General features: G+C 42.3%; 2 protein-coding genes across 3 annotated transcripts in view; one reads left to right on the top strand and one right to left on the bottom strand.

Moving 5' to 3' along the window:
* foxp2 (forkhead box P2) overlaps positions 1–3,483 on the bottom strand; it is a 95,015-nt gene extending 91,532 nt beyond the window's left edge. For both annotated transcript variants that reach the window (XM_031865821.1, XM_031865822.1), the window contains exons 1-2: positions 3,422–3,483; positions 2,726–2,791 (exon numbers count right to left, since the gene is read on the bottom strand). The gene's annotated coding sequence lies outside the window, so the exon portion shown is untranslated. The remainder of the gene's footprint in view (positions 1–2,725; positions 2,792–3,421) is intronic.
* A 13,176-nt stretch (positions 3,484–16,659) lies between these two features.
* Positions 16,660–17,987, top strand: ppp1r3aa (protein phosphatase 1, regulatory subunit 3Aa). The gene is made up of 2 exons (XM_031865611.1): positions 16,660–17,533; positions 17,924–17,987. The coding sequence occupies exons 1-2, from the start codon at positions 16,755–16,757 to the stop codon at positions 17,985–17,987; spliced, it is 843 nt and encodes a 280-aa protein (XP_031721471.1). The 5' UTR covers positions 16,660–16,754.
* The last annotated feature ends 7,209 nt before the right edge of the window (positions 17,988–25,196 follow it).

Raw genomic sequence — 25,196 nt, 5'->3', positions numbered from 1 at the left:
AAAAACATGAAGATTTGGTATTTAAAAAAGAAAAACTGTCTGAAAGATAGATCGGGGGAAAGACAAAAAAAGAAAAGAACCGTACAAGCAGCCAGTAGGATCGATAGATTCATTGAGCCTCTTTATTTTCTCCTTAAGAAATGATGGCAACACTCATTCTGAGCCTATACTCACCTCCCCACTTTCTAACTCCATTCTCATGGCAACTGTGCACTCTGGACAAACACTCTCCATGCAATCTCTCCTCTTCACTCCTCACCGTCTGTGCCCTGCATCTCCACATCCTTTCTATTCTGTCCCTCAGTCATTTCTCTTTCACACCCAGACATGTGCAAGATAATTACCTGACACTTGCCAAGAAAAAAGGTATAGCATAGCGAAAGAGGAGAGAATCTGAAATGTTCATATGGAGTTGGAGGTCTGGACTGAATTCAGCCTTGTTATGGTTATATTTCCAACGTGTGATGGGTTTCATATGGGGCCCTCTCACCAGCAAAGAACCCCCCAAAAATAAAAGCTGGAAAGTTATACGTCACAGGTGTGAAAAATACTTCCTCTGCGGAAATAATGTAAGTACAAATCTGGAGTCTATTTAAAAAACAGGACAGCTCCAAATCCCAGAGATCAGCAAAGGGCAGGACCTCATTGGTCGATCCCCTTTTGCTCCAATTTGCTCACAGCACGGCACTATCAGACCCCAAACCGAACCTCATTAAATCGAAATATGGAAACTTGGGGAACTTCCAAAAACTTCCAACCTCTCCCCCCCTCCCTCTTGCCTAAGTGTGAAGACAAAACAGTTGACCATGGAGAGAGGGGTGCATGAAGAACGGCAGCAGATCCTAGGGACTGAGAGCATAAGGAAGGACGAGAGGGAGAGAGGGGAAAGTAAACCTTTGATGAGTAAGACTTTTTTTGTTAAGCGAGGGGGCTTAACTTTAAAATATTCTGGGTGGCAGTGAATGGGGGATTGACCAATGGCCCTGATCTCAGCCACACACTGGGGCACTGGGGTTAATGGTGGATAAAGATTAGGGGAAAAAAAGGGGGTTCTTTTGCCTGATCTCCATCCACCCCCACACTCCAGCCCGCAGTTTTCACCTTCTCCACCAATCCCAAATCAGCCAGACAATGGAGGCTGCCAATGGGGAATGATCCAAGTCCTTTTGATTTCTGCCTCTACCCCCTCGACTGCTCCGAGTGCCCTGGGTAAAGATCCGTGGAGGTTCCCCCCGTTTGGCCGCTCGCAGCGACGACAGTTAGCAGGCTCAGGGAAACCATTTGAGGATTGGAAGTGGAATGACAAGAGGTCTCTGATCTGTGACAAGAAATCAATTCCAAACTGGAAATGCGAGCAGAGGGCTGTTCAGTCCGAACTGCAGCTTATTTTAAAGCAGCCAACGATATATTTAATTGCTGTAGATTTTTATATATGTCTACATTGGAAGTACTGCTTGCAGTGTTGGGGCAATTACACTTTTTTTTTTTTTTGCAATGATTAGAAGGACTTTTTTTTTTTAGGCCAGCAGATATGCAGTAAGAGTTTAACTGAATACTAGACAAATTAAGAACTAATATTTAAATCTCTTTTAGGTGGAAGAGGAAATCTGGACTCTGCTTCACTCTGGAAAGATAGGACTCTCGGGGAGGTGGACTTGGTTCTACAAGCCAAGCCACCCAGCATCTTAGCGCCTGCCCATACACTTTAATCACATCTGTACCTCAAAGGCGCTCCTCACGATGGTGTATAGATTTCGTCCCTTCGGTCAGGAGGAGAATACCTAAATAAACCTACGGCCTCAAAGCAAACGGACAACAGTTTCCAGCTTCAAACCAAACATTACTCGTTTATATAAAGTCACTATACATTTCATTGTTCTTTGGAATAATTAGGCAGACTAAATTAAAACAATTCATAGAGTCATGACTGACTATTGAGTGGCAGCACATGGAACATACCTGTAGCAAATCATTCTATTAAAACATTCACACACGCACACCATTCTTTTGACCAAAAACGTGATTATTCACTGCCATCTTTACTTGATATACTGCCAAACCAACACCATTAAAAGTGTCTCTTCTTACCATCACTACATGGAAGTGTTCGGAATGGATGCAGGAGTGTGTATACGAGAGCTCTAATCAATAGAACGGCCATGTTAGTCATGATGGAGATATAATTGGCGATTCCCATTACGTGAACTTAGATTCCTCACCCTCATTTGTGGACTGACTTGGTGACAAACACCACCTTGTATCATTAGCTCGGAAAAGGGAGCCTTGATCATGTCCTAGTTTTGCAGACCTGCAAAGATGCAGGATCGATGGAAGAGTCGGATTTATTCGATATTAACCATTTAACAGATCATATTCGATATCACCCATATATTTTCACTCATACATGTTTATTTATTCGATGCTAAGCTAAAACAACGCTGTCCTTGAGAAGTTACTCCCAGAAATCTACATGTGCTATTTAAACGATGCCATTTTAGTAAACGGTTCTGAATGAAGTTAGGTCCGTGCACTAGCAGGTATATTTTTCTCATACCTGGCTCTGCTGTTTTTTGTCATTTCATCACCCAGGATTGTGTTACTCTGAAGCCAAACCTCACCAACAGTTATGACTGACGTGGCTCTTTACAGCGGACACATCTATCTGGGGGAAAAAAACACACACAACACCAGGCATGCAAAGACAAGGAAAGCTGCTTTCACTTACCAGTTTGGACTTTACGGTGTGTGTCGTCTGCTCTTTTCTACGGGCACAGAGTGTGCATATTTCATCCTAAAAGAAATAAGCACATACGAGCATATTGCTGTAAAGCCAGTATAGAGTAATACACACCAGAACCCTGTACACGTTCTGTTCTGTTCTGTTCGGCAACAAATCTCAATCAAGACATCAACAAAGTAAATCCAGGCTTGCCCACATTTGCCGGCCATAATGCATATCATAACTTCTAAGCTAGAGTAGATTGAAAATCCTTGGGGTGTGAAAACCAAACAGGCACAACTGAAAGGTTGCCCAGTGGAGGGGGAATTCTATCAAGGTGGACAAGATGAAGATTTGTAACATTTGAGTGGGGAATGGGGCGCCCCTGACCTCTCCTAGCCAATACAATCACCCAAACACAGTAGGGCTAACAATACTGTAAGACCACATCCAAAGACACAGTTGGGGTTCGTGATGAACAGAAGAAAAGCTAAATTAGTTTGTCGTTTTATTCAAAGAAAAGACAGACATGCCTTAAAATAGTTCTACTTGGAGAGAAGAATGATCTTGAGCGTTCACAGTAGTTTACTGTTCATTCGAACACTGATCCTTGGAAAGACACCGATAATGCTTGTCTAATCTTTCTCAAGGTTAAGGATTCTTTGACAGATGGACACGAGGGGGCCGTGTTCAAATACTCACCCTGAGGGAGAGAACTTGCTGTTGGTGTCCGTCACGGGAGCAGAAGAAGTCCAGCGATGTCGGCTATCTGAGGTGAGACAAATCAGAGAGTATACCATTAGTCCAAAGCTATTCGTGAGCGACTGATCTTTTTGTATGTTTCCTAGGTGCGTTCAGTGCTGGTGTGGACATGTGTGGGCTAGATTGTGTCTTGCACAACTATTGTCTGTATGGCTTGTCGGAGAAAGCAATAAACTTTGGAACAACAAAGTGCACCTGGATTTAGCTGTGAAGCATGAGAGCTTGTGTGTGTGTGTGTGTGTGTGTGTGTGTGTGCATGCACAAACAGGCAGCAGACAGTACAGTTAAAGCTGTGGACCTCCCTCCCCCACCCCACCCCATCACACACACTTCACTCAAGTTAAAAGGTGGAGTGCCTGGAAGGCACAAGCTCTCAACGCCAAGTAAATCACACTATTAAACTGACACGATTGATTGCTCATGTACTGTAGGTCCATTCAGCCGTCTACATCTAAGGACACATGCTATGGCATCGGTATAATTTAGAGACCATTAGTATTGATGATTTGATGGCGTTAATCCCACATCTACAGCAGTAGTGTACAAACCCACAACTGCAGCTACAAATTACTTTGGACAGTTTTACTGCACGTCGCAGTTTAGAGCATTAGGCAAAACAAAATAGATTATTCCCCTCATTGAAGAGCGTTGTGGGGGCAACATTCTCCTGCCGGGGGGCATGTGGGCCACGAAAATGGCCTGGAAGTTCCCCTTCCCGAGACTTTTTTTTTTTTTCTCTTCTCCCCTTCATTCTCCCAGAATTCCAATGACCCCTACAGGCACCCAACGACTGCTGAATTCTAAGGAATGTGCTCCCTGAACTGTACAAAAAGCCCTCAGCTCAACGAGCACAGCTGAAAACAAAACATGCCAACTGCTATCATTTTTCGATGTTTTGAGTTTGTGGTAAATGTTGCACAGATTGCTGTGCAACATTTACTCAGAATGGGGTGAGAGGGTTTGAGGTAGGGGCGGGCACCAACCGATGCGCTGCTGGTTTGCCAAGATTAGGATCATATACAATCATAAGATTAATTTGCATTTAGCGTCTACATATCAGTGAACGACTGAAGTACTAAAAGATGTAATGTGATTTTGCAAAAAGACAGCATGGGATGACTACACCTGCCAACCTTACCTTGAAGTAAAGAAAACGGATTTAAATATGATTTAGATATAAAACACTATTTCACGTTAATGCCCCTTTACTTAAAATGATTTGCTGTTGAGTAGACTTCAATATCACAACACCTCTGGGCTGTGCGGATGTCATATTTTATTCACTGGAAAAGCATTAGGAATGCTATTAGTCTGTATGACCTCCAATTCGCGGGGATTTACAAATACCGCACATATCTTCATGCCAAATACAAAACCACTGGTAAATTCTATCAACTTATAAATATGGCAAATGCATTCAAGTATTCATGAAGGACTAATAATGCTATAGGCTGATATTTACATAAAGCGTTCGTGCACTAAGTCAAGATAAACTATTTAAGACCCGGACTACAAATACTTCCACACAGCAGAAAAAGGAGGGTCCTGCGATGAAAGCGGACATTATGCTAACAAGTCAGATTACTGTACACAATAACTTTATCTTAAAAGTAAATACCATCCTTGGTGTTGTAAAAGGACGGGGGGGGGGCATTATGGAAAGTCACTGGCAATATTTCTACGGGGACCAAACGCTCCTTATCAGTGTTAGTCGAGCAATTCAGGCCCGCCCGAAGAAAGATGAGTCTTCAAACTCATTCTATTCATGGTCAGACGTGTAATTACCCTCAGCTCACAGTCTAGACGTAACCGCTTTCACAGTATTTAAGACCCCCCTATGCAACGTGCGGACGCCAGCTCCTACCGCCGAGCCCTGCGCGTTAAATCTGTGGCCAGATAAATTAGTGAAGAATGCAATAAAATAGACACAATGAGAGGAACTTTATCCTTCCCGCTGCTAAATGAGATTTCTTTGAAATGCAGATCAGTGGCTCCAGATTAGTGAATTTTAGCTGCTGTCAACATCATAACAAAATACAAATGCGATTGTTCGCTGGTGCCTTATCTCCTTGCTTCCATCTGTTGGCTGGTTATTTACTCCCCCCTGATTTACTATGCAGATCTAAATAAGTCGCATCAAAAGGAGGGCTTACTGCACAATGCCTTCTTAAGCTTCTACATCAAGGTATTTGAAAAACCGGTAGTCACATGAAAAGGCTGCCCATCAAAGGCACATCTCTAATGAACTCTCCCATATCAGAGGGGGCTTGTGGGGCCTGGCTTTAATGCCGTCTGCGCGGTGAGAGAGGAGCAGAACTACAAATCAGACCCACCGAGCCACAGTAGAGAAGGGAGGAGGAAGATAGGTGGAGAAAAGAAAAGGAGAGACAGGAGAGGGAGGAGGAGGAAGGCCTCGGTTATCAGATGAGATTAACTCACAACCGGGACTAGTCCTAGGGCTTTCCATCCATCCATCGGACTCTTTGGTCTAGGCTGAGGAAGGAATTGACTACAATAGCACTTGATTTGAACAAGTGACGGATTACTGGACACGGCCACAGTTCAGATTTACAGGACAACTAGAAAAGAAAACAAACGGAGCAAAAATATCAACATGTAATATCAACTTTAAGCAACCTTCAAAATCAACCTAAATGCAGTGTCCTTAAGGATCTTTCTTTACAACCGGACTGCAGGCTAGTCAAAGAATATCAATAAATATCTGTTAAAAAAAAATGATAAAACCTATCCAATCCCAGAGGGAGCTTCTTGGCCTGACTGTCATAAACATGAAACAACACCATACTCTGCTGCCGCTGCCCCCCCCCTTAGGTCTGCAAACAGCTTTGGTAATCTCGAACAGAGCTTTTGCATTACGCTCCTGCAATAACCTTTAATTTCACGGTGTATTTGTTGCATTCAGAGCACAGGCTGGATTACAACCGACAATCTTCAGACTTATACAGCGAAAATAAACTGCATGGAGAGATCATGATCTGCACCCCCCCCCCCCCCCCCCCCCTCCCCCCCCCCCCCCCACCCCCACCCACCACCACCCTGTTTTGTAGCAGTGTGCCTGGATGAAGGGGAGACCCCCACCAACAAGCATGCAGTTTACCAGTGAACAATTAGCCCCGGAGCAAGAGCAGGCCCGGCACTGGCACATGTGGTTAAGAGGCGAGCGCTGCGGGAGAGTGCCAGATGATGAAGGGATGAGGAGGAGGAGGAGGGGGGGAGGAGGACACTGGGAGGGGGAGAGGGGGCGTGTTGCGTGTGCCAGACACGCGTGTGCCAGTTTTTGTTGGCTACTGGGCATGTCCTCAGTCATTCACTTCCCGCTACTCTATACAGAAAAGACAAAGACGGTTAATGGGGCCCCCCCCTCCTCAATTCCAAGACAACTTTGCCTTGGAATTTTTTTTTGGAAGCCATCATCCGGATTGAGCTGTAATGTGAAGGCATCCAACGGCTGAGTCGCTCCGCCACAGAAACCCAACTTCTCGTCCCTCCCCTCAACCCCGCCTCAAGCATCTTTCTGCTGTGTTAGCATGCCAACTGGGCCCGGTGCCAGTCGCATTTGCAACCACAAGGGACCCTTGTCTTTTCGCCTTGCCTAATGAAATGACAAAACAACAGATTTGCATATGTAGAAACAGGTGTTGTAATAGGTTTGACTCCTCTTGACCCAAGCCATGTTAGAGAGAGAAAACGCAAAGCAAAAAAAAAAAAAAAACATGCATGAAAAAACTAAAAAAAAAAAAAAGTTTATGACCAACAGCTGCCTGGAGGTATTTAGGCTCTAATGGGCACTCAAGTCTGCACCATCTGCCCTGCTGCTTGCCAGAAGTGACAATCTAAATTAAAAACCACTCATCAAATATCATAAAAATAAACCATTGTTTTGCTGCCTCCATATGTTGTAGCTATTTCATTTCCTTCTCAGAGACGAGCAATGGAGGCTGAGCTTGGAGGCCTATAGCCGTGATCCAGGGAAAATCCAGAAAGCTGCACAGTAGCCTGTAATTACCCTCCCACCGATCCGCTGTCTTCAGACCAGAGCCCTGCGTCATCCTACACATTATCCAAAGTCCATCCTCTCCACATTACAGAGTAGAAAAACCCAACAGAGCCAATGTGGTGAAAACAAGGTAATTGTTTAGAGTAGGATTCGGGGTTGCCATCTAAGAGCACACGCCGGGTGTTCAGATGGTGAGAGGAGATGAAAACACTACACTATACTTGCTTGTAACCAGATAACTGCTATTATGCTTTATGCAAATCCCTATATGCCATGCCAGAGACAAAAAAATTGTGTTGTCGTGAACCAACCCAAACTAACAGTGACACATCTCCGAAAATGTCAAATGTCTCTCCTCCACATTTTGGACCAAATTACGTCCTGGCCCAAAGGGCTCGACTGGAAGCATTCCTTTTGTCCTTTACTGAGAGACGCAGCTATACTGTACAACACCCCTTTGCCCGCCAAACCCACTCAACACTGTTGCCGCCACCACCACCCAACCCCCCACTTCCTTTTTTCCTGTTTTTATTTAGATGAGTGAGAGAGAAGGAACAAACCTGAGACAGTCGTGACCCTGCGCGAGTGTTGTAACTTGGTCTAGAGCTACGCCGGCAGAAGGCAGCACCATATGCCCTCAGCCCCGAGCTGGATGCTCTTTCTGCAGCCTAATGTGCCTGTCAAAAACTGTTACTGTCACGAATCCCCCCCCAATGTTTTTTTTTCCTCTCACATGTTTGAAATAAACATTTTATTTTTGTCCTTTCTTCTTCTCTGCGTCTCTCTGGGTAAAGAGGAAAGGTCCTTGGAGATGTGAGGCAGAGCTAACAGCCACTGCGTTAAGTATTGATGCCTCTGTATCCTGGTCAGAAGTACTAATGGTCTATGGCTGGAGCTCAGCTATTAGAGCCATGCACACATTAAAAACCCATCTTTTTATTTGAGATCATTACCCCCTGCTTGTCAGACATTAATCAGGTTGGGATTGACCCAAAGAAGGGTTCCTTTTTTTTTGTCAAATGTGCAGCAACCAGAATCCATCACACCACTGATAATCAAACGCTGTAGTCGTTACTAAAAGATGCCAGAGGAGTCTTGATGAAGGCCCTCTCAACAAGAGGTTGACTTTCAGCCACCGCTGTTAGCCCACGGCGCTGTCTCACATGAGGTTTGACTGTTTACGAGTGACAGGCTGAATGCGGTCGGAGCAACAGCGACCTTGCCTTTTACCATGAGTGACCCTCTATCTTTAATTCGGGGCAAGACCCCAAAACCAACACATTTTTTCACACCAGGACACTGTTCATCTGACCGTGACCTGTATAAAAGCTGCCGTGCCTTCACACCACACTGACCAGCAAGTAAACATGCAATTGTTGACTCAACAAGGGAAGAAGAAGAAAGTGGAGGGGGGGGAAAAAAACAGGCTGTGTCTCCTTTTGGTGTACTGTGATTCAAATGACTACATAGTTTATTGGATAAACACACCGACAAGTCAGCTGGTGTTACAGGCCAAGCTTATGGCGGCTTGGAGTGTCAGCTCAACGGGAGACTTTTTAAACTACAAGGTCAGCGTCGAGACGACGGTGCCAAGAGGTGAACTCTAAACCTTATGAAGAGGCATAAATTATCTTACACAGCTTTGAAGAAATACTGTGTAAGCAAACCAAAACGTTTGCTTTAGAACTTTACATGCATGTCGCTTTCCATTTCAGAATCTGACACACTGCGAGGTCACGCGCACCAGCCAAACGCTACACACCTCTCGCGGCTTTACGATCCTTGGAGGGAGGTAGAGGATGACGTAAGAGGTGATATTTTGCAAGATATTTTGACACTTGATTGTTTCGGTCTGAGTAAATACGTAACCGCAAAAAAGTCTTTTCAAAACTTGGCCGAGCAAAAACCATAAAAATGAAATTCGACGTGTGATCATGAACTGAGATGAAACGATTGGCCGGTGTGAAGAAAATAAGTCACCGGCTGACTCTCTCCTCAGATAGTTCAGTGTGTGAGCAGCCTGCAATCTCCTTTTCTAATCCCCATCCCCCTGACCCCACCCTGCACGGCTTTCTCCAGCCAAAGAGTCACAACGTTTCTGCCTCACAACAGAGTCGAGTCGGGCTTAAGAAGTGACCCAGAAGAGCGTAACTAAAAAAAAGGTCTGAGCTGTCTCAAGACTCTTTAGTAACTGTGGCACACAAAACATCATTACTGTGATGTGGATAATTACAGTGCAAAAGGGGTGGCCTCTTAAGCATGTAATGCACTCTTTTATCTGGAGAAGTCAATCTCTCCGAAGCCGACAGCCTGCAGTATATGATCCTCATCAACAAATACTTTTGCGCGGCACAAAAGTGCCATTAAAGGCCAAAACTGTCAACACAAATTCCATTCGTATGGGGGGAGAGGAGGAGGAGGGGGCGGGGGAACCAAAGTGGGAGAGAGGGGGATAAGGGGAGGAAGAAAAAAAAAAATAAATGACTTGATCACTTCTGGTTGCTTTAACTTGCATGGAGGTTGTCATGGAAACATTTCTATGAAGTTCACTGGGATAAAAAAAAAACCTGAACATTTGCCATTTAATTGCCTTGAAGCTTAGTAACAGGGCCAAGTTAGCGGTATCTGAAAACTCACTGTGTAGCTCGCGTGGCTGGGGCTCAGTGAGATGTTTCCAAAAGTGAAGCTGGTGCACCACTCCCTTGATTTTTTTTTTTTTTTACCAATTTTTCCCCCCAAAAAATGCAGAAACACCTCAAGGGCTGAGCGAGCAGTCTGTTTCATTCCAGAGGTGTTGGGGGATGGGTGATGGTGCAATTCAAAAAGAAAATCCAAAAGTGAGCAAGTGTTTCATTGCCTAAGAAGAAGTACTCGGACTCCAAACGGAATGGATGTGATCTGTGCAGAAAATCTCCTTCCTGGACTCTGAATGTGATCCTGGAGTCGCCATTTTGCATGAAGTCTGTGTTTGTCAGTTGGAGCAGTCTCTGCATTCACAGCACTGCCTTTTCCATATAGGACTCTCAGAATTAAAAATGAATTAAATGGCAAAGCATTTTCTGCTTCAGCTCAGGTGGAAGCAACAATTTCCATATCTAAAAAGATTTAAAAAAATCATGCATCAACCAGTGTTCACTGAGCTGAAAGCTGAATCTTAATATTGATAAATGATTGAAACGTATGACAGGGTATACACATTAATCCTGTGGAGGACATTCATTTCCCTATTACCATAATGTAGAGCACGACTGCCCGATGATAAATGCAGCAATCAAAAGACGGACGCAGAGTGGGGAGAGTCGGGGTAATAAGTGCACTGCTCCCAACAACGGTCAGTGTTGGAGGGAGACTAATGGCAAGCCTCTCTCCAGCTCTGCCACTGCCTTGGGGAGAAAAAAAAAATGTATTCTGTTTTCACAAAATGCAAGTATAACCTTACTTACTGCACCCCCCCGACAGCAAGTACACAAGCACTGTTTTAAACATGCTTTAAGAAATGATTACAGGGGGGCTCTTCAACAAAGGGGCTGATTGTGCACCCACCGTCTATGACATATTTCACAAGGGGCATTTATTGCCGCCTGGCCTTTGAAGAGTGAGAGCTGCTGAGTGAGGGGGGGGGGAAACTGGCCCACACCTGCATAACTGAGGAGGGAACACCTGTGCACCCTGCGGCTGGAACAAGGAGGGTCGCTTCAGCTAATCCAGGGGTGAAAGCTGATCAGAGGACAGGCCCGAAGAGTTCAGCAGTCCTCACTGCCTTGTTAGCCTTTTCTTTACCAAAAAAAATAAATGAAGTTACATCTATTGATTTTTTTGGGCCACAGTGGCAAGACACAGAGAGTGAAATAGAGACTCAGCAGAAGCTCTTTATGAGCTTTTACTGCTTTGATTAATGAGGTAGGATTTTAGATCAATCATCATGAATTCTGATACATTCTACCAGCATCCCTGTTTGTTTCTGGACAAAAATGGAATATTAAAATGGAATATTAAAATGGAGCAAGCAAAGCACGGTAAGGTGTTGACTGCTGATAATCATAGATTATTGATCATCATGCAGATAAAGCATTGATAATTACAAACAAGTGCATCGTATGCTTTATGCATTTCATTTTTTTGTGTATAGGTTTGATCGCTATTTTCAAAACATGAGGACTGATAAGAAAAGATATTTTAAAACGATATGCCACCCTTGTGTGTCACAGATGACAATGCCATGGCTACAACACTAAAGGAATTTCAAAACTGCAGAAATCCTGGACTATCTAAAAAATAAGAAAATATGCCATACGTAATCTGTATAAGATTTAACAATAACGAGATGTATTACACATAATTATTTCACTGTTTACTTGTTTTAAGTAATTAATGCAATTTAACAATAACCAATACATGACAGCACACACTAAATATATATCAAAATGGTTTTCAGGAACATTAATGCAGATATAATCTGACATTGTATATTGTTCAAAGTGAGTAGATCAAATTAAAATATAACTTACCAACAGCCAAATATTACCTAATTCAGCACATTTCTGACAACTTCTTTCAAAATTTGTTTTAGATGTCATTCATCACTTGGTGGTAAACACAAATCGCTACAATTTGCAAGCCGCATTTACAACTTGGATTAAAATGTTAAGACAATGTGCAGATGGGAAACAATAACTCGGCTTTTCAGAAGTGCGCGTGCAGCGATCAGAGCAGGCACAGCCTGGACAGAGGTGTCTAAAAGGTCCAATATGAAAAGGGCGATCTACAATAGCCTGGGTGAAATATGTTAACAGCCGCTCGGTAATTAAAAAAAACAAAAACACAGGAAGTCCACGCGCAACGTGTAAATAATGATGTCGCAAGTCAAGTCGCAAAGCGCGAGACAACACAGGACAAACGTGTGGCCGGCGGTCCACTTCCTAATTTCAAAAAGTCTAAAGAGTGCGGAGAGAAAACATGCTCTAGGGCAGAAAAAAACTTACCACAACAAAAAAAAATGGCAGGTAGCCTTTTCTATTTTCCTCGCGGAAAAAAAAAGTCAAAGGGACACACCAGGTGAGGAGTAGCCGTTCTCTAGTGTTTGCAGAGATGTCTTCACACGTGACTGTCCAAGTTCACCATAACGCAGATGAACAACAAGCTGCAGAGTAAATAAAAAAAAGCTCGAATATTCCTCCGCTGGGCACCGCTGTCGGAGACACACACACTCTCTCCTGCTGTCTCCCGTCAACGCCGCTGTTATTACTAATGCAACAGAGGGAAAAGCAGTACACCGAGTCCTGTTTGAATGACGCGCAATGCGAGGAAGACGCGGCTTGTTTTTTTTTTTCCTCGTTGCGATTCAAACACACATCAAGCAGTATCCCAGCAAGCAAGTATATTTGGGACTAGAAACACCCCCCCCACACACACACACACACACACACACACACACACACCCCAGGGAGGCACTTGCTTGTGCGCGGAGGTGTGTGTTGTTATTCTTGGGCGTACTGCGACCCCGTGTGACGTCAGGGCCACCTGCTATGTCAACAAAAAGTAATTAAAAAATAAAAGTTTTTTTCCCGTTTTGCAAATGTCTCGCGCTGTGGTATTTCTCCCGTTATTAGCGGTCGCTCATATCGGAGAGTTGAGTGTTAAAGGAAGCTTCCGCGATAGTCGTGCATTGTTGTCGGGGAGTGAACCGGTAACCTTCCAGTAACGGGACGGTTTCTTCCGACCGAAAGACGGGCTGAGTGCGCCCGTTGCCCAATCTGAGAATGTTTATTCTGCAAACGGCATGAAAACAAACAAAACAATAAATATCCCCGTGATGTTCCTGTAATATATCAACAAGTCTACTTTTTCTGTGGTATCCTTCTTCAACAGTGACCGAGATCTAACGTCCACCTATTATTTTCCCCTCTAATCTTTAAGATATTCTTATGGGAAGTTGTGTGTTATATTTGTACAGTAAACTACTTCGCTCACACACTATTTATACCTAAAGAATAAATCAGAAGGCTAAACATTGTTGGTGAAATGAATCAAGAGGATACACTATTAAGATAACATGTTTTTGATTGTGTAAAGCAGGAAACTAAATAGACTATATCTTCAGCATCCTCCAAGTCCGGATTTAAACCTCAGCATCAGGTATGGCATTTTTGGGCACACTTTTTTAAATAAGGCTTTATTTTTTAAATACATTTGACATCCACCGTATTATTCAGTTTGCAGTGAAACATAAATGCATTAATGATCGTGTATGCATACGGCAAAATGATGGGTGATCAATGACGGTAATATCTTACGAATTACAATTATCATCATACGCAATTGCGTATTTTAATGTAAACATAAGTTTAGAGACTCACTCTAAATGTCCTCCAATAAAATCACTGCTAAATCAATACTTTATTACAAAAAAGATGTAGATGCACTTTTTGACTGAAGGATTTTTTTTGTTCTCCACTCTCTCATACCTTCACAAGGTAATTTAGCCTATTTATTCATTTAATAGGAGATCGTACTTTTAACAGTAGTTAAAAGGCATTGCTCTCTTCTGTCTCCTCTTTCTTTTCTTCTCTTTTTTTTCAAACCGCCGACACGTTCACGGTCAAGAAATGAATGACCAGATTATTATCAACTGGAATAAAAAGAAAGGGAGGGGTACACGTTTTAAAAATGTAAGAAACGTGTATTTTTGTCTTATTCTCTCTACTGTCAACATTTTATATTGTATTTAATGTTGTTAATATCGATTTTTATACTGACTGATTGTGCTAAATGTGATTTGTGCATTTTTTTGTCCCTGAATGAAAGAAGCACAGTTTGCATTCAGTGTGTTTCCCCGGAGATTTTTGTAAAGGCATAAAAAATACTCGACTTCTTATTTGTGATTATTATTCATATTAATATAATAGTGTCATCCCTTCCCAGTAGGTCTACTTCTCAAACTTTCCGACATTGGTGGGCATTAATGGGAATATGATGCACCGTTACTATTCAGTACATCCAAAATGTCCCAAGACTGGCCTGGCTTTCAAGAAAAATTGTTAGAGAAAATTAAAATGAATGTGCTAAAAACAAGTATTGTTCGGGTTGTAAAAATGGGACAGAAGTATCGTAGTCCCTAACATGCAATCATTTGGTCTATTGTATTTTTGTGTTTGTTTGTGGAAGAGTTCCTTATTGCTAATTAAAAATCCATCAAATAAAAAGTAGAAGGAAACAGTATCTCGGAAGTGATGAGGAAACAAGTATGGTGGAATTGTGGTGGCGTGCTGCCACCTACTGGTCATTTCTACTAACAGTCTGTCCGAGGTAACGTGAGACAACGGACTGTAAATAACTGAGAAGTTTTCTTATTTCTCCTTTCTCTTTATGTTGAATGTTTGATTTTATTTCTCCAACACAATCTGCACAATTGGAACTCATTATCACAAACTGGAAATGCAAATTAATTTGGCTGATGTGTCGTCTAATTTGACATATTTTCTAATCTGATCACATGGTGCCATCTACTGATATACATTAGACATAGAATTCACAAAATAATTGGAGCAAACACATTTGTTTTAACACTTTTAAAGAGGTGTTGATTTAGCTTTTAATTGCTTTGTGTAGTAGTGCAAGTTGTTCCTCATACTTTGTCAGTTTACTGTCTAATTGTGAACTCTTAAAATGGAATAAATTTAAAAAAATCAGTAGCAGCTGATTACTTTTGGAATATTATTAGAGTGTTACAGACTGTATGCATAGAGGTGTTGGCAGTGTCTTGAATAATTGTATGTAACTTTTAATAAATAGCGTTTTTAACACTTGTTCATATACATCTGCCTTTACAAAAGTTGCAAATGAGAATTTCTGATACTATTTAAAGTCCAAAACTGCAATTAAAAGTAACAAGAGAACCTTTGGCTTAAAAAAACGTAGAACAAAGGGTCCTTTGAGGATAAAAAGCTGCTCACCTACCTGTGAAGGATTGTATAACCAGCCCTGAAGTCTATTTACAAGATATACTGGATTTGGGGGTATAGTTACACTGCACATCGAGGATTAGTTGAACTTCCTAGCCGAGACGGTGACACACACATACACACACACACACACACACACACACAAGAACTCAGCTCGCTCCAAAGAACAGAACAATCCTCAGTCTTCTGTTCCACGATGCAGTGAACCTAAAGAATGAAGGCTGCCTGCAATCACAATGATACAAGAGGATCTGCAGATACTCAATCCAGAGACCTCTCAAGCACAGTACCAGCACTTATAATAATTTGAGACATTATCGATCTCAACAGGGAATTTTCTTTTTTTGCTGTCTGCACATGGAGGTCAGAGGTCAGAATCAGCTCCAGAGCATTTCCCATGCAGCAGGTAGGGGTGACAATGTGCTGGGGATACTTCAGTACTTCTTAAAACTTTGCTTATTCAACTGCAGGTCAACTCACTGCAGCATCCTGCTGCACGACATTATGTAAATTAAATGAAAAGTTGAGGGATCACCAAAGTCACTACCATTCATGCAGACATCAATATCTGTACAAAACTGAATGGCAATGCGATCAATGGTGAGATATTTCAGTCTGGAAAACCAACTGCATTTTTATTAAATATCCAGTTATAGCAAATTAAACCAAATACAATATTGTTCACACTGATGAATATTGCTTGCAAGTGTTAGTTCAGTTTCCAATTCCATGCAAACCCTGAGAGAAGCACCATCTCCATCTGACATAAAGCTGTCCAGCTGTGCAAAAGACATCGTATCATTCCACTACACTCGGATTAAAATTCCCATCTCAGCCATGTCATTATTGTGTTTTTTATTATGCCGTAACAAAGTTAAAAAACAGATTATTAGCTTGGATCTTGGACAATTTTCACATTTGAAGGAGCAAAATATAGACACTGTCAATATATTTCAAACATGGACCTGTTTAAACACGAGTTGTACTTTAAAGTGCTTTATATAAGCTGTATTTCCCTTTATTTATTTTGTAACTAGCAAACATATTGTGCGGGGATAACTGAGAGGATAACTGGCCTGCCCTGGTCCAGTTATATGCGTCCTATTAATAGGCCTGGCTCAGACTCACAATGTTCAGCTGTAACCGAACTCCATCTGTCAAGTCACGTCCTCTGCCTGCTCTCCTTTCTACAGTATCACTGCAGCCAGGCTAGGGGCACTCTGGTCCGTGCCACCCTCCAAGCCAGACAGACGGCAGGACGGGCAGACAGCTGCCTCTCAGACCACCGCGCATTATGGAGGGTCTGCACATCTCAACCCTGGAAGAGGAAGGGGAGATTATGGAAGAGGAGAGTGAAAAAAACAGGGAGCGGGAAGAGGGAGGGATGAAGGCCTCATCTCCGATGGGTTCCACCACGGACGATGAAACAGATGAGGACTCCGAACCGGAGCCCCCACAGGTCAGTCGGAGGAAGGTGTCATTCGCAGATGCATTCGGGCTAAACCTGGTGTCAGTTAAGGAGTTTGACAACCCTGAAGTAGCAGAGTTAGACGTCAGCCAGCCCCCTAAAAATGAGGCGACCCATCCCTTCGAGGAGTTCTCCATGTCCTGTCTGTTTACTGTTCCCTCATCCCCAGAAGAGCTAGACCAGAGGCTCCAAGACCAGATGGTTGAGCTCGAAAACATCGAGCTCCTCCCGGGAACCACCACACTCCGTGGCATGATCAGGGTGGTCAACCTGTGCTACAGCAAGTCTGTCAATGCCCGGATGACCCTGGATCGCTGGACAAACTACTTTGACCTGTCAGCGGAGTATGTGCCTGGATCCAGCGATAGGAAAACAGACAGGTTTACCTTCAAGTATACTCTGGTGCCTCCCTTTGAACGAGGGGGGACCAGAGTGGAGATATGTCTACGCTATGAAACTTCAGTGGGCACTTTTTGGGCGAATAACAAGGAAATGAACTATGTGCTGTTCTGCCACCGGAAAGGACATGTAAAGGAGCATGGGCCTCAAGTGCAAGAGGAGAGTATCGGCTACAAGAGCAAGAGGAGCTGTCTCAAAGCTATCAGGTGAGAGAAGCTAATTCTCAATGTTTGTTTTTTTTAAAACATGCCTCTGCTGAAGGAAGTCACATCACACTTTTGTTATTTAAGTTATTTTTGTCACAAGAAAAGGTCCCAAATAACTCATTTGCCATGATAGGAAATTTGACACAGTGTGAGTGTTTGAACTGTGCTGCTCTCTCATTAGGAGGAAGTTGGAAGGGCAATTGTGTGTTTACAGTAAGAGCTTATGTAACTTTTCAGTAATGGATGTTTGGACTGCAGAACACATATTGCCCATTTAAGGTCAGGTGTCTGTCCAGGTTTCCATGACGTCTCACCGTGGCTTAGACAGTCAGATATGCTCACTTTCTCCTCTTTGACTCCAATTCACAAAATGCTTTGTTTCTGCTTTAGGGACATTCGTTCCTCTTGTTCTGGTCTGACTTGCTGCAGAATAAAAGCTCTGGAAACGGGATAATACAGCAGACAAACACATTACACACGATTAATAGTTACATTGTCTCAGTTTCAAAGGCTGCTGGTACAAGCATATGCTCTCTGCATGGAAATAAGTATCCCAGCTATTTAGTGTTACACCTCTTACTGTGTATCATAATCTTAGCAGGTGCAGTACAGATGAGACGAAGAAAAACAGCAGAATAAAGTGTATTGAGGATCTCAGATCAAATGCAGAGACTGTTTATTTTACAATTTCATGAAACTTTAGTAATTTAAATGCTCCTATCCTTTGAAAAGCTGGAATGGTTTGACCATTCACAGAGGCAAATACAGCCAAACATGAATAAATACAACAGAATGTAAAAAGAATGGGATTTAATAGCTGTAAAAAAAAACATGTTAGTTTATGTAATGTTATTTCTGAATCATTTTGAAACATAGGAGGGCAACTGCAGAGGAAAAGACCAGGGAGACCAGTAACCCATCAACAGCTGCTGCAGGTGTGTATACTTAAAGGGGAACAATGGTCACTTAAAAAAAAAAAAAAAGATATTATTCTGGAGGCTGTATAACATGATGGCCTTCCTGGAGTGCTGTTCCTCACTGTAACTACAAGCTAGCTGCTGTCCAAATCCTGTCATGGAGTTCAGCGTTCCAGTGGATTTCATGAGCAGGTTGCAGTATTTATTTCTCCATCACGTTTTATAGCCTCCATAATAATATAATCGTTTTCTTAAAATGGTCGTTGTTCCCCTTAAATGTCTCCATGTGTGTGCATGCATGCATGTACATGAATTAAGTGTGTGTGTGTGTGTGTGTGTGTGTGTGTGTGTGTGTGTGTGTGTGTGTGTGTGTGTGTGTGTGTATATGAGTGTGCAAGCAAATTTTGACCCTTGTATTTTTTTTATTTTTTTTTTTTGCAGATGCAGAGGCTACACCTAAAGCAGAGGAGGCTAACAGAAAGAACAGCACAGATGTACAATCATTACTTTACCAGGAAGAACACAAACCTTTGGTGAGGTTCATTTATCATCTTCTGGAGGAACAGACTCTTTTTGAAGTCTGTGTAAAAAATCAAACACAGACATCACCCAGAAGTAAACACTGTTCACAGCAACACAACTCCTCACCATCCATGCCAGTCAGCATGTCTCCAGCTGCAGATATGAACTGTAAATATAAAGTGAGGAAGTATGTGTGTTGTTTCTGCAAAGATACAATAGCTGAGGCAAAGACGCATGTCATACTGCACGGTGCTCAGTGGGCCCCAAAAGGATATCAAAAGTCAGCTAACCTGACACTTGAGAGCATGTCTGAGTTGTGCAAACTATTAATAATAAATGCAACCTGCTTGTAAAGGTGCAGTAAAGGTGATGATGTAAACAAAATTAGGCTTATGTGCTGAGGTAGCAGCAGTGTTTGCAATGCATTGCATCATCACAGTAACGTTAAGAAAACTGAATGGGCCATTGCATCCAGTTTTATCATCAAGTCAGTATGAGGATTTAAAGTAGCTTGTGACATTAAAGACAGACAAAACTGGTAGCTTCTAGTTATAGTTCAACTAGATCAAACATTAACCCTTGGCTTGACTTTTGGCCTTTTCGACAGGTGGAAAGCATAAAAAGCCGACACAGAGTAGCACGTATGGCACGTGTGCAGGACTACCTCACCCAAAGGAGGCAGCGAGTTTCAAAGGCTTATTCACATGACTCAGCCAACAGCCAGAGAGTTTCTCAGCCTTTGCCAACTCTGTGGGGCGACTCTGCCGGCTTCCTCCATGAACGCCAAAAGAAACAATCCAACGAGAGTCCACAGGTGCTCACCTACCACCAGATCCCTCTGCTTACGCTGGACTGGAACAATGACAAAGACCATCAGTGGGGGGCTGCTGACATGGACGACATCTGGACTGGAAGAGATAAAGTGACCCTATCAAAAGCGTCAGAGGAAAATAAAGAGGACACACCTTCCGTTGGTGATATGTGGGGGACCTTTGGTAACGGTACAGATGATACCACTGATAAAAACACCTCTGTGTGCGACGCATGGCAGGCATTTCTTAATGGGCCAAGCTGTACGGATCATTCTGCTGTTCTAGAGTCAGAATGGCTGCAGACAGCAGCGCTAGTGTCTCCCTCAGATGATAAAGAGCCCAATGCTCAATATGTAGAAAGCAGTCAAGAGCATGAATTTCAGGTGGGCACAGATGCGCCCACCAGCTCACATGCACACACCTCAGCTTTATGTCAGCTGCTGTCAGATACTTGCCAAATAGCATTGGCTAATGTTGCCGCGAACGCCGAAGACCACCAGCCGGCAGAGGCATGTGTCGACAGCCCAAGAGATGACAACACAGCGACACAAGACGCATCCCAAAGGTCACCGACAAAATCCGTAACAGACACTCTGCGGGAATTTTGCCTCAGGGGGGCAACGCCTGTGTCCGAGGGCTATGCTGACAGTTCAACTGAGTGTCACAAGCATGCGATCAGGGAGCAAGAAAGAGAAGGGAAAGCAGAAGGAGTAGGACGAGATGAGCCCTTAGCACCACACACAGCTGACTTAGTAACAAGCTCAGGGGAGTCAGAGACAACAGATATGACGGCAATGCCAGAGTCTCAGAATGCCACCGCCGTTGATAGGATCTCACAGGGAGCGAGGCTGGATGAGGGTCTTTCTTCCAGCAGAGAAGGGGAGGTTACAGGTACCGCACACAATGTGACGGATGACACGCTGGCATTTAGGGGGACAATCAGAAAGGGGACAAAGGATGGGGAGAGGTTTGTCTTTTCCGCATCCAGACAAGGAATGGAGGAAGGGAGTAACTGTATGGAAAATAAAGGAGCTACAGATGAGGAGATATTTAGGCCACGGAAAACAGAGGAGTGTAAAATCTCCCAGAGGTATGCAGATGAAAAGCAACACGAGGAATTCAGGCTGAACCAAAACAGTGAAAATCCATTACAGGAGAATGAGAGTGATAAAAATGAAATAAGACTCGCACAGACAAATGCAGATGAATCCAATTCAAACCAAACGTCTTTCAGGCAAAGCCAAATTATGGCAAGTGAATCCAAATTGGAGGAATCCGAGAGGGAAGATGTTGCATCAAATAACAAAGACATGGAAGCATGTAAAAAGACAGAGGTGGAACCTTGCTTTTGTACAGCAATCAATGAAATAAGGACACCAATTGATGCAGAAGAGGGAATTATTCAGGTATTTAATGAGGAACATTATGACAAAGCCTTACAACGTAATTTATCATGGCAGAGGGGAGACACGTCGATAATTTCGGAAATGCATATTAAACAGTCAAGGTCAATCAGAGCAGGGGAAGAGGAGTGCATTGAGAAATCAGAGGACTCAACACTGACACAAATACAGGAAAATGCAGTGGAATCTAAAACAGATGAACAAGTACTAGTCTCAAATCAGAGTGAGGAAGGAAAAGGTTTGAGTTGTGATGGAATAATTGAGAAGCAACAGGGAATAAACCCAGCACCACAGTCAAGACAAACAGTGGAATCATGGGAAATGAAAAAGGTCTTTCAAGGTGACCATGATACATTCAGACCTTTTCTAACAGATAAATGCAACCAAACTCCCATGGAAGAGGTAAAAATGAGATGGACTCATTCCCAGGATGACATGAAGGGTCAGGAAGAGGATGAAGGCTGTGAATTAAGCCCAGAAGAAGCGATGAAGAAGAATGTTGCAAAGAGAGACACTTCAACAGAGCTTCAACACCAACCTGAGACATTAGAAAGAACAGAGGAAGATATGAGTCAGAGAGACAAAGATGAGAGGGTGAGTATTGGAAAGCTGAAAATAGAAGTACTGGGGGAGTCTATGGGAAATGCGGAGAACGCTCAGGGGGAGACGGAGAATGCGCCAGCTGAATTGAAAGAACAAGAGTTGTCAGCAGAAGTTGAGGGCTCTCCACGTGTTGAATATAAGAAATTGTCAGAGGGAACGAAAGACCCTATTACAGCAGAAAATGATGTAGCACTTGAAGTGATGGAGTCTGGATCAGAAGAGATGTTCATAGAAAGATTTGCAGACGATTTGGTCAGGGGGATTTGGGAGGAGGTGTTCGGTCGGAAAGAACAGGCCTCCAATAGAGACACAGATATTGTTAATGGAATGGAGGGCAAGCTGGCAGATGTACCAGATATTAGACAAGATTGCCATGATCCATTTGAGAAGGACTTCAATGATGCATTTGATTCTGGTGTTTTTTCCTTGACATATCTGCCAACAGATCCAAATTTAAGTCTCTGTCAAGGCCTAGAGCAAACCGTAGCCACTAAGAGCAATGAATACTCCCCAAAAGAGAGAAGTCAGTCACTTACCACAGCAGAACAAACTCACTTTCTCTCAGAACCTCTGAATTCAATCGCTCATCTCAGTCAAGATTTAACCCCAATTTTAGTTGTTCAGAGTAGGCCGTCATTGACTGAACCAGCCCAAAGCTCTCCAAAGGATCAGGAAAACTACACTCAAATACAGGAAAGATCAGTCACCCGTCAGGACACAGTCAGACAAATAGAAGACACCCACAGGGAGAGTTTCAATCCATCAGCCCATACGTCTCACAAACATCCAGGTTCCTCCTCTGACAAACTAAAAGAGTGCAATAGTGTTGTATGGCGGAGTGTGTTATACATTCTCAGTCTACTCTGCATCCTCATAGTTGCTGGATTCGTCTTCATCGTTTTCCTGTATGACTTCCCAGCATTCTTTGCGCTCTACATATTTTCACTGTGCTGGTGGTTTTCTAAGTGGAAGAGACATCGAGGGATGAAAGACAAGGTGATGGAGGGATAGCCGGGAGTTTAGAGATATAAGGGTGTTAAAAACTGCTGTGTGTAGCATTTGTATCAGTACATCACCCTCAAATTAGTTATGTCTTCACTATCGTCATACTGTTTATTCAAAAAAAAGATTGGAAGCTACAAAATGGGTGCAATAAAACAAAATGCTCCCCACAGCACTAGCGTGTGTTTGTTTGTGTGTTTATATTTGGTTGTTTCTAACTCTAAGTGCTCTTAGTGCAGTGTTTCGCAACCTTTTTTTGATGTGTGACCCCTAACCAAGCAAGTCCTCCTCGTGACCCATTGTCATTTGTTGCAAGTCTACAGATTATTACCAGTTCAGTGATTTTTTTGTTTTTGTTTTATTTAAATGATGAGAGGAAATTATGACAAATGCACTTTGGTGTAGTAGAAATGTGTTTTTCTATAATGTAAATCCCGGCCCTTTAAATATTTCTTGCGACCCGTTGTGGTGGTTCCCAACCACCCAGATTGGGAACCACTAAATTAGTGAATCAGAAGAGGTTCGATTTTTGTTCATAAAATCAACAACAAAATGATCTTTTCAAATCTTGAATTTAATTTGATTGTCTTAACATTCAAATCCAAATAAAAAGTATATAGATTTTCTTTCTTTGTCGAAATTCATATTAGATTGTTGAATGCGTTAGTTAATGCTGATTTAGTGTAAACAACTATGTGTATGATGTGTGTATATTTGCAGTGTTGTATGGGCACAATATCACTTTACAATGCACCAAATGGAACAAAGTTAGTCTTTGATTCTTATAGACAAACGATGTCTGCAATAGTGGGGCATTGGAGATTTGAAATGTTTCTCTTTCCTTGCTTTTCTTCAATAAAAGAAAAACTACTTTAAACTTTTTCTTGGCTCTTTTACAACATTTACACATTTTTGGTGAAATATGTTGATTCATTTTGTAATTCTTTTACTTCATTTTGGCCCCCACTCATAACAAATGACACCAGCAGAGAGAGTTTAAAAACAATTTGTATATATATTTCATTACACTCGACAAGAAGTAACCAGTTCCTCATCAAAATGTTTATTGATGAATGCAAAAAGTATCTGAGATCTATCTGAGCCCAATATGTAGCCATGTTCTATCTGCTATCTCTGGGTTTTAGGATTAGGATCCTGGCAATTGTTCACAGACTGTGTATTAACAGCCACATACTCTTTATTATTATCAGTATTTCTCATAAAATAAGTCACTGACTTTGAGATAAGACCCTTCACACAGACCGGAGGGACAGTCAGCAGTTCTTCATTCTTGGATTTGGAGACGGCTTCAAAAAGGTAATTTAGTTGTTTCGAGGAACTTGTAGCATTAAGAAAAAGGTCAGAATTATGATCTTTGAAGACTATAATCTTCAGAAGCTTCAGTCGAATTACACGTTGAGTATCAGATAAATCAACTCTTTGAACCTTAGCAGGCTGTCTTTAAAAAAACCAGGCTCCCATCTCTGCCTCTGTCTCTAAGGAGTCATTTATCGTTTCAATTTTTAGTGCCTGCTGACAGGAGCTGGGATTAAGTGAAATTAACATAGCGAATAGTCCATTTCATCCTTGCTCATGTTGCTCATGTGACTTACTAAATGCACTATATAAGAAGGTTAATAATACAATAGGATACATTGCAATGTACTGGGGTGAGGTAGCATGCTGTCCATATACTGTAACATAAAAATAGCCACATGATAACAAGCAAGTGCAACAAGTGTGCACAGGAAGAAGTGAATTATATACAAACGGTATTGAGGATTTTTGGGATGTAATAGAAAATAATTGTAAATAATACAGTTATCAAAATGTGTTCTAAGTGACAGGTCTTTTCAACTAAGATAACTAATTAACTGCTCACCTTGATGATAATTAAAATGTGTTGGTAGCCATATACTTTACACCCACAAGATTGTAGATTGCCTGATCATTGTGAAGTCAGTAATTGAAGTTAATAATATTCCACTGCCGAGTTAGAGTAATGGAAAAAATTATACAAATTTCAGTAACAAATTTCGAAGCATACTTTTCTACATCTTCAAGCATGTGGAGTGGGTGGAAAAAGGTCTGTATGTATCCATATGTGTCCATGGGTGTTTTTATAATGCGTCTGTCAGTTGTGTGTACTTACGTATGCTTCCATCTTCTATGTACTGATGACAAAACCCGTCCGGCAAGCATCTGATGGATCTCAACATGCAAAATGGTAGCCATGTCCAACCCTAAACGAGCACACAAATCAACAAAACATGACTGACATGTGTTTCTAAGCTACTTTTAGCTATATGGATTTTACAATATTATGCACTTCACAGCTAATAATGACAACATAAATTGTCTCTCGTCCTGGTACTATATTTACGGATACTTCAGTGCCGGCGAG

This window comes from Anarrhichthys ocellatus, unplaced genomic scaffold (genome assembly GCF_004355925.1).
Source record: "Anarrhichthys ocellatus isolate YVR2014 unplaced genomic scaffold, GSC_Weel_1.0 scaffold33, whole genome shotgun sequence".
NCBI classification, from domain to species: Eukaryota; Metazoa; Chordata; class Actinopteri; order Perciformes; family Anarhichadidae; genus Anarrhichthys; species Anarrhichthys ocellatus.
The sequence above is the reverse complement of the archived record's forward strand: the minus strand, read 5'-3'. Positions and strand labels throughout refer to the sequence as shown.

What these genes read in the sequence shown, in the direction of transcription:
- ppp1r3aa (XM_031865611.1), top strand. Translation starts at nt 16,755, where the DNA reads ATGGAGGGTCTGCACATCTCAACCCTGGAAGAGGAAGGGGAGATTATG. An exon ending in AGCTGTCTCAAAGCTATCAG is followed by an intron (nt 17,534 to 17,923) that starts GTGAGAGAAGCT and finishes TTTCTGCTTTAG; the next exon opens with GGACATTCGTTCCTCTTGTT.